The sequence below is a fragment of the Rattus norvegicus genome, chromosome 7, assembly GCF_021556685.1.
Source record: "Rattus norvegicus strain SHRSP/BbbUtx chromosome 7, alternate assembly SHRSP_T2T, whole genome shotgun sequence".
Lineage (NCBI taxonomy): Eukaryota > Metazoa > Chordata > Mammalia > Rodentia > Muridae > Rattus > Rattus norvegicus.
Window position 1 is genome coordinate 79,658,178 of NC_141540.1, and position 9,724 is coordinate 79,667,901.

Here is a 9,724-nt window from a genome sequence, read left to right on the forward strand (position 1 = left end):
ACAGAAACACAAACTGTATCTAACAAACCAGGATTTCAGTCAGGTTTTCTCTTCTGTATCATCCACAAAAACTATGAAAAGGCTTGCACAGTCCTTTGCTACATACAGGCATATTTATTTGTTGAGTCCAAGCTAAACCAAGAACATTTCTATTTCCATTTGGGGTGAACCCGAGCATAGGGCTGAGCAAGTTTTGCTGCAATCTGGAGTCCGGGTCTCTGTGAAGCTTCCAATCTGTCTTCACCGCCACAGGGAGAGAGCTGGATTGTTGACTTCTGAACCCCAAGGGAGACAAGTCCATCTGGGTTGGAGGCTGCCAGGAAGTTATCATAGTCTATCTGGCTACCCTTGAGAATGACAGCCAGCAAATGGCTCTTAATTAAAGAGGCAATATCAAGGGGACTCAAAGCTGTGACTCACAGACTTCTAGACCTACAGAAATAAAAATGAGACAAAAACAAAACCAAAAAGCATGTCAGTATGACTGAGAAGCAGAAAGTGGCCCCTTAATAAGAGTCAATGGGGACAAAGCTCACAAAGCAAGGGTATTAGAAGTGAAGGAAGGACTGAACTCACAGGTAGCTGTGGATGACGAGGGTGTTTCTCTCATCATCAAACAGAACTGGGAGGGTTTTTTAAAGCCAGCAATTGCAATTTAGACGCTTACTTTTCCTTGTCATTAAAAGGGGGAAGGATATTAAATACAAACATTGACTATCTGGAAACCATGTCAGAAGGGAGGCATCTCTATTCCTACAAAGTAAGGGACAAAGAGGTCTATTCTGTACCTCTCTGTAGTTTATCAAAAAAGAGAAAGGTGACTTGTATCTCCGAATCGCTACAGAAAACATCTGACTTCTTCCCTTTCCCTCTCATTTGGGCTTTGAATTTTTATCAGTTACTTTTCTCATTGCTGCTACAAAATATCTGACAAAAGCAACTTAGAAAAGTGAGGGTTAATTTGGGTCACAGTTTGAAGGGATTACTTTAGTCTTAAGGATGCGATTCACAGTGGTGGTGAAGGCGGAGAGGCAGATGCATAAGATGGCTGGCCATACTGTGTGTGTAGTCTGTAAGTAGAGAACAGACAGGATGTAGCCCTGGGCTCTAAAATCTTAAGTCCTTCCCCCAGTAACACACCTCCTCCCAGGAGGCTAGACCTCTTAAAAGTTCAAGAGCCTTCCAGAACGGCAGTACCAGCTGTGGACTAAAACTTTGAGCCTGTGGAGACATTTCATATTCAAGACAAAACAGAATCTAAAGCTTTCAAGTCGTGACTAGATTGCAGTAGTTACCAACTTGAGTGTCCTCACAGATATAAAAGATACCTTTTGGGTTGATGTCTCAGATTCCCTTTTCTTTCTTTCTCCCCCCCCCCCAATGTACTTTTGTGGGCTGTGAGATGGCTCAGTGGGTAGAGGCACTGGCCCTCAAGGTTAATCTGACTTTCCAGTCCTAGAACCCATACAATAGAAGGAGGGAATCAACTTCTGCAAGCTGTTCCCCAACCTCTACCTGTGTGCTGTATCATGGGTATCTTCCCTTGAACCCCCACAAACAAACAATGTAAGGCAGAAGTGAAACAAAAGTGGCCAGTTCTAATTGGTTTGCTAAATCTAATGCTGTGATTATCTGTAAATGGATTTGTCTGTGGCTGGGACATTGTCCCTGTGGCCATTATTGAAATCAAACCCCCAGTGTGTCCATTATTCCCAAGCCCTTCTCTTTTAGAATTATTTTTGCTACTTTGTAGCTGCCTCACTAGACCTCAGTGTCAGGAGGGTACCGTAACAACTGCTGTGTTTGACTTGATTTTTCAAGTGAAATGAATGACAACAGCTACTATTGGAGTGGCTGGTCTGCTAGGACCTAGTTTCCAGACTGTGAAACTTCTCTTTTTAAAGTGGGTCATTCATGGGCAAACCAGAAGTTGGTCCTCTTACTGTGACATATTTAAGCTTCTCAAACATCTGGGAAGCAGCAATTATTTTCTTATTTCTCAGTTAAAGGACTGAAACTCAAGCTAAAATGACACATTGTGACAAGCCTTGGGCTAAGTCCCAGGTGGTTCAGCCCTGCGATTTGTGCTCTGTGTGTCTGGTCTGTAGGCTGATGGTGTATTCATCTAAGAACTGGCTTCACTGACTCGCAGTTACAGGCACACACACTCAATACCTGCTGTGAGGACAACCAGTTTGTAGCCTGTGACTCTTAGAAATTAGCTATCATTCAAATCCTGAAGTTTGCCTTAGAGTTTTAAAACTTAAAAAATAGACTGAAATAAAAGCCAATGGGAGGCTTAGTGGATAAAAGCTTGCTATGCAAGGATGAGGACCTGAGATTGGATGCCAGCACTCATGTCAAAGATCGATGTGTACTTGAAACTTTAGGGCTTCTCTCTACATAGTGGGCAGACAGAGACAAATGGAATCTCAGGGATTTCTGGACAAATAGCTAAAGGGATAAGCCCTAGCTTTTGTAAAATAGCTTGTCTAAAAAGAGAAGATGGAAACCAATAGAGAAAGACACACCAAGTTAACCTCTGGTCGCACACAAATGCACACAAATACACACACACACACACACTCACAGACACACCCACAAACACACACACACCCACTCACAGACACACCCACAAACACACCCACTCACAGACACACCCACAAACACACACACTCACAGACACACCCACAAAAACACACACTCACAGACACACACTCACAGATATACACACTCACAGACACACCCACAAACACACACACTCACAGACACACACTCACAGACACACACACTCACAGACACACACTCACAGACACACACTCACAGACACACACTCACAGACACACACACTCACAGACACACACTCACAGACACACACACTCACAGACACACTCACAGACACACACACTCACAGACACACACTCACAGACACATACACTCACAGACACACACTCACAGATACACACTCACAGGCACACACTCACAGACACACACTCACAGACACACACTCACAGACACACTCACAGATACACACTCACAGACACACACTCACAGACACACACTCACAGACACACACTCACAGACACACACTCACAGACACACACACTCACAGACACACACTCACAGACACACACACTCACAGACACACACACTCACAGACACACACACTCACAGACACACACTCACAGACACATACACTCACAGACACACACTCACAGATACACACTCACAGGCACACACTCACAGACACACACTCACAGACACACACTCACAGACACACTCACAGATACACACTCACAGACACACTCAGACACACAAACACATACTCAGAGACACACACACTCATACACACATATTCACACTCACAGACACACACAACTGAAATAGAAAAGGGCATTTGCTTTCTGTGGATAATCTGCAATCATTGTGAATTACCTTAATAAACTTCTCTAAAGGAAACTATTTTTTCCCCTTGGGAAGCCGGCATCTCATTGTTGAAAGCTCTCTTACCTTTCACCAATCTGAGGGAAAGGCTTCTGTCTGGCTCACTTGAAATATGACCTCTGTCTCCTTATTCTCTGATGATTTTAAAAGCATTTATGTGAAAACAACCTATGAAAGTCAGATAGAAATGGCCTCACCATGACCAGGCCTTTCTTTGGGACACAGTTGCATTGTTGTGTGTCCTGTACATGGGTGTGTGTGGTCAGTGGTTGTGCTGAGGGAGAAGTTCAATGTCAAGTGGAGGACGGAGCAACTTACGAATGATGTTTTGAGAATAGATGGATAGAGAGATGATAGATACATAGATGATAGATAGATGATAGCTATGTCTGTATATATGTATGTATGCATGCATGCATGTATGTAGGTAGGTAGGTATATGGTAGATATATAGATAATAGGTAAATAGATAATAACCAGACATGTGCAAGAAACAGAATTCTCTGTTTCTGGGAAAAAATAAACCCATAAAAGTCTGTGCTAGTTCTTGTGCTTGTTCAGACTTGAAAGACCTGAGCTATAACTCTAAGCTATATTGATTACTGTTGTTAAAGAAAGGGTGCATCAGTGGGGCTTCATCCATCCACCCATCCACCCATCCTTCCATCAACCCACTGTCCATCTATCCATCCATCTATCCACCCACTCAGCATCCATCCACCCATTTATTCAGCCAAAGTTAAACTGGGGCTTTTTTCTTTCTCAGTACTGTGCTAAGCACTGGGACTTTACAAAGGAACACTGAGTTTGAACACTGGGATTACCAATAAACTATTATCTTAAGTCTGGCTCCCTAGAAGCATATCCCAAAATGATGATTCTTCCTCAAAAAACTGATTGGTGCCTGAATCACAGTGAGGAAGGAGGTCAGGTCAGAGTTTCAAGGTCAGTAAGTATGCAGGTGCTGTTGAGCAGACATGTACAGCCTCACTTTGATGCTCCTAGGAGCTGTGAGCAGTAGGTGGCATTGTATTCTCCTCTGAGGCAAGAAGGCTAGAGTGTTTATGTCCCTGAGAATAAGGTACAACCTCTCTGGCACTTCCGGAGTAGCTGACACCCATCAGATGAAGACCATATACATATACATATACATATACATATACATATACATATACATATACATACACATACACATACACATACACATACACGTACATACACGTACATACACGTACATACATGTACATACACGTACATACACGTACATGTGCTGCAAAAACAAAACAGAACCAAAAACAGGTGCTGATTTGTTAGTGGCCAGGGCTCAGCAATGGGGAGATGTGGTTCTGTGCCAGGATGCTGCTCATGGAGGTGAAATGCAGGGACACTAGATTACATTCCTTTCTCTCCCTTTAGAGTGCTAAACTCGTGAGAGGCTGACAAGTCACTCAGGGGAGACAAAACGCAGCCTAAGACAGGGGTTCCAGGCCGTGTTTCTCCAGATGAGAAACGGTGTAGACCGGGATGGAGGATGTGGCCCTTAAACTCCTGAGCACCCAGATGCCACTGGGTATTGCTAAGAATTGAGCTTGTGTGCCTGAGATGAAGTAGGGTGGAGGTTGGGGGATCAGACTTAGCTCAAGGTGGGCGCCAGAAGGACAGAGAGAGAGAGGCCTCTGCAAGAGTCTTAGGCACTGCTCTGAATGACGAAGGCTACCTCCTTTCATGGTGATCTTTGATGGAGGAGAAAGTCCTTGCTTGTCCAAACTGTATTCATGGCAGAAAAGGATGCATATGACTTACTCAGGATGAACCAGAGATTAAATACCATTTGCAGGAAGGGATGCCTAGGAAGGGAAGTTTATTGGCTAAACTCTTGGGGCCTAAATAGATACTCTGGGTTTCTATGCTACATGACCAGTAGTCATGGTCCTTTTAGTGGGGTGGCTTGGTCACGTGTTCCAGGACAGGAATCTGGTTGGGAGCTAGCGAACTCCTGCTGTTCTCAATTAAGAGTTCAGGGTACTGAACTTTGCTACTTCCTTACCAGTTCTTCTGTCTGGTAGCAGGGTCCACTGCCCCACAGGGAGATGCGTGCACCTTCTGAGAAGGGATCCAGAGGAGTCGGCAGCAGTGCCACAAGCATACGGGTTTCATGCTAGCAGTTAGAGACCTACCTATCACTTACAGAGGAACACAAAAAAAAAAAATGGTTTGTTTTGTCTGCTGCTGCAAGAGTCCAGCCTTTCTTGTGTGCACTTCATGGCTTATGTTGAGGAACCATGTGGTATGAGAAAATAGGTAACGAACCACATGGAGTCCCACCCAGTGAAGGGGAGATTCTCAGGTTGTCAGGCCGTTCCCACAGGGTCTGGACTGTGTGTGTCAGGAAGTGGATGCAACCTGACATCCTGAGGAATGTTCATCAGGAAGTGCCTGTCGGATCAGCGCTGGTTGAAGTGAGAGGTGGAAGCAGGGCAGGGGCCGGGATGCTGAGTGTTAGATTCTTGTCGGGAGCTTGGGGCTTGCTTAAGCTGGACTACCTTGGGCTATGACAGTCTGCCTGTTTGAATCTCTTTTCTCCCACATTGGACAACCTCTGGAAGGGCATGACCTTAGATTAGGTGGCTCTTTGAAGCTGATGTCACCCCTGCAAGGATAGAGGCTCTTTGCTGGCTATCCCTAACCTCCCCAGCTGCTGCTGGCCAGTGGATCCTCCCTGCAATGGGGATCGGTGACATAAACCTGAGCATGTGACTTCGAGGGCTATCTCATGCTCACTGCCATTTGCAGGAACCCATTCCACTCATTAAAGTTGTTTGCACAAAGAAGTAGGGGTTGGGATCATGCTAAAGAGCCCACAGTTTAGGGAATGCTTTGGTATTTAAAGTTCATTCTGGGCTTCTCTCGCTGGCCTGTCTCACTTAAAACTAGACAATTCTGTGTTCTGAGGTTTCTCTTTATTAAATAACAGGCACTGTGCCAACCACTTTACACGTGCTATCTTATTTAATGATTGCAAAAGTCCTGATGTATATAATACCCCCACTTCACAGATGAGGAAACTCTGCAATCATGAAGTTTCCTGTCCCATGGAGATGTATTTGAATCAAGTCTGAAGCTAAAAAAAAAACCTTTTAGCCACCCTGCTAAGGCCACTGTGAAGGACATTTAATCTCAGTTAATGTGTTCATTCACCCATGTTTTATGATCACATCTTATACTAGGACCTGTGTTAGCTCAATATTAGAGTCAACAGAGAAACATCTGAGAATAACCATGTATGTATGTATGTATGAATGTATGTATGTATGTATGTATGAATGTATGTATGAGGACATCATGTGTTGCCTCTATTAACGTGTGCAAGTTTTATGTGTTTATGGAGCCCTGAAACTTTGAATTATGGAAAACCTCAGAAAACAGCCTCATGCACCTGAGTCCCTGTAGGTCATCCCCCTATCTATGTGTTTAAAATCATATCAAGAAGTTAATGCAAATTGGAAAAACTTTAGCTATTTTCCAGAAACTTAATTCAGTGTTTTTAACTTTTTAACAGGCTAAAAGGGATGCCAAGCGAATGTCTGCAAGAGAAGTCGCTATCAGCGTCACAGAGAATATCCGGCAGATGGACAGAAGTAAAAGGGTCACAAAGAACTGCATCAATTAGCAGTGTCTGGGTGTGGAAGCACATGAACTTCTTTGTGGCGTCCAGTCAAAGAATATTGAAGAAGTGGGTGTCACTCACTGAACGTGGATGCCTCTGAGCGACGCACGGCCACCCACGCGGTGACGACCATCCCGGTTTCCTGTTTATCACATACAGAAAATACATCGAAAAGTCCTGGAATATGTTCACAGATTGCCAAACTATGGTTTGTTTTTCCTCTCTGCAGCTTCCGTAGCAGGGTCTGCTGTAACCATGGTGAAGCCCGTGGGCCTGTGAATGAATATTGGAATCCCCGGGGCAAGGAGCTCACGCTAGCGTAGAAATTTCACAGTGCGTGGTTTCGGACAAGCTCCCTTTTCCTCCTTTCTTTTTAAATACGGCCATTGTTTTCACTTAAGAGCTGGCTCTCACCAACTCTAAACTCAAAAATACAAGAATCAGAGAAACAGAGAGACTCAGAATGAGATTCATCAGTCCTAGCTTCACGTGCTGACTCCCCGGTGCCTATGCGGTGCCTTTAGGAGGTGTCTATGACACACACACACACACACACACACACACACACACACACACACACACACACCTGTTCCTCCTCTACCTGGAAAGGTCTCCCAGGCTGGCATCAGGCATTGGCTTCCGAATCACAATGTCACATGTTTGGGGCCCTTGCACCCAACCTGCACCCGCTTTGGGACCTAGCTCCATGTGGCTTTTCCCATAGCTTTCTAGTTCCCTGTTCTTCTCATGGACTTTGTACTCCAGTCAGGTCATTTGCAGCTGTAATCAAAGACTGGACACCACTCCCGGGGGAAGGTGACCTAGGAACACATGGTGACACACACGATGCCCCCTTGGCCTTTCTGTACACAGCCCCAAGGACCGTGTTATTTTGGTATCTGCAAAGCAATTAGTTTGGAAAGCCAGAGCCTGGTTGATGTATATTCCTGCTGACATCAGACCAAGAAGGCACTGTATTGGAAAGCAGGCAGCCAACACAGCCAAGCCATGCTCTGATATGGACCCTTTCCCCACATTCCTAAACACATCCTCCTGCAAAGTATGGCACAGCCTGAGTTTGAAAGGACCGTTCACTTGCTTGGGCTTATTAAAGGTATAGTCCAAGTTGTGTCAAACTGTATCAACAGACTCCACATCTAGCAGCAAGAGCAGTCTGGTGACATGTTTATACGACACAGTCCAAGAGAAGTAACCTAAGCGGGCTAAAATGCAGATGCTCACGCCTGTCTCTGAAGTGATTTCTCCAACACAGACAGAACTGTAAACTGTGCGTTTATTCGTATTAAAATTCACTGCCAATCTTGTGCCAGCTACAGTAACAGACACAGAGGGGGTTGGAGTCTGGCAGTCACGACCGTACATCTGACTCTATGGGGAGGCTTGAGACTCAGGAGAATGACCTGAACCCTGCGGCACAGGACCAACCATTGCAGTGGAATCTCACTTCTAGGTTAAAGGTAGCTTTCTATCCATCGCAAATGTATGTCTTCTCCTCTGCCATGTAGACTACAGTTTTCCCCAACCTCTCTCACCTTGACTCCTTGTCAAAGGGCTTTTAGGGAACTTCATGTTCTGACAATTTAACTAATAAAACAAAAGCAAGCCCCGTGACTCCCGTGTCCTCAGTGGCATTGCTGGGCTGGAGTTCTTCCACAGGGTTGGCAGCGGGTCCAGTCCTGCGAGCTCAAGGGCTTGCTCTCCAGGGCGTGTTTTGACACACTGCTTCCCCAGTTGATGCTATCAGCCAAGGGCTGAGGCCAGCTTCTCTTCCCAACTCTTGTGTTTGCCTCACTCAGTTCACTGGTCTTCACCATCTGGGAAAGTTGTCTCTGCAAATATAGAAACACATTCTCGCTTTGAGTGGAGACGGAGCAGAGGGAGGGCCTGAGATCTGGCCACACCATTGAAATTTCCATCTGGCAATTTTTAAATGTGTGTTTAAAGCAGGAGCTGACTCTTAACTATCCCATTGGGATAACACTTTCCATTTCGAAGTTTGTGTCAATAAAGTCATTAATTTCAAACACATGTGGATGGTCACAGAGGCTTTTTACTGGAACCTTAAATCTGTGTGCACAGCTGGTTAGACTTTTGAAAACAAAGGCGTTTTGCATAAGTGAAACAGCCTCATGAATTAGGTGAATTAGGTATGGGGACTGCAATTAGCTCTAACTTACACCTACAGAGGTATTTACAGCTTTCTAGCCAGGAATTGATGACCTGGGGTGCCAGACAGGAATGTCAACCAAAGATCAGTGCTTCCCCACTGTTTCCCAAGCCTCACTCAGAATGTCCAGCATAGTTGAAACTCAGCTATCTAGATGGGGATAACTGAGCCAGACCCAAGCTTATGAGGACAAGGGGGTGATTGGAGAGGGCTGTGATTAGAGAGCTGGGGCCAGCCTGGGCTCCTTTAGCCTCTGGATAGGGTAAGCCTGACCTTGTAAATGCTCTTTGGGTTAAGGTCAGGAAATGAGTTCATAGTTCTGAGAAGACAGAAACTGTCCTCCTTATAATAAGTGTCTAGGCCTAAGGAGTAGAGTGAGGGACCTAAGGAGTAGGAAGTGAGAGGACCTAGGCTGCGGCCGATGC

The 9,724-nt window shown here is 45.1% G+C and overlaps 1 protein-coding gene across 1 annotated transcript in view; it reads left to right on the forward strand.

Moving 5' to 3' along the window:
• Baalc (BAALC binder of MAP3K1 and KLF4) overlaps positions 1–8,743 on the forward strand; it is a 73,498-nt gene extending 64,755 nt beyond the window's left edge. Inside the window, 1 exon segment of the mRNA NM_144762.3 lies at positions 7,004–8,743. Within this exon segment, the coding sequence (NP_658907.1) occupies positions 7,004–7,114 (111 nt within the window). The 3' untranslated portion in view covers positions 7,115–8,743.
• Positions 8,744–9,724: the final 981 nt, after the last annotated feature.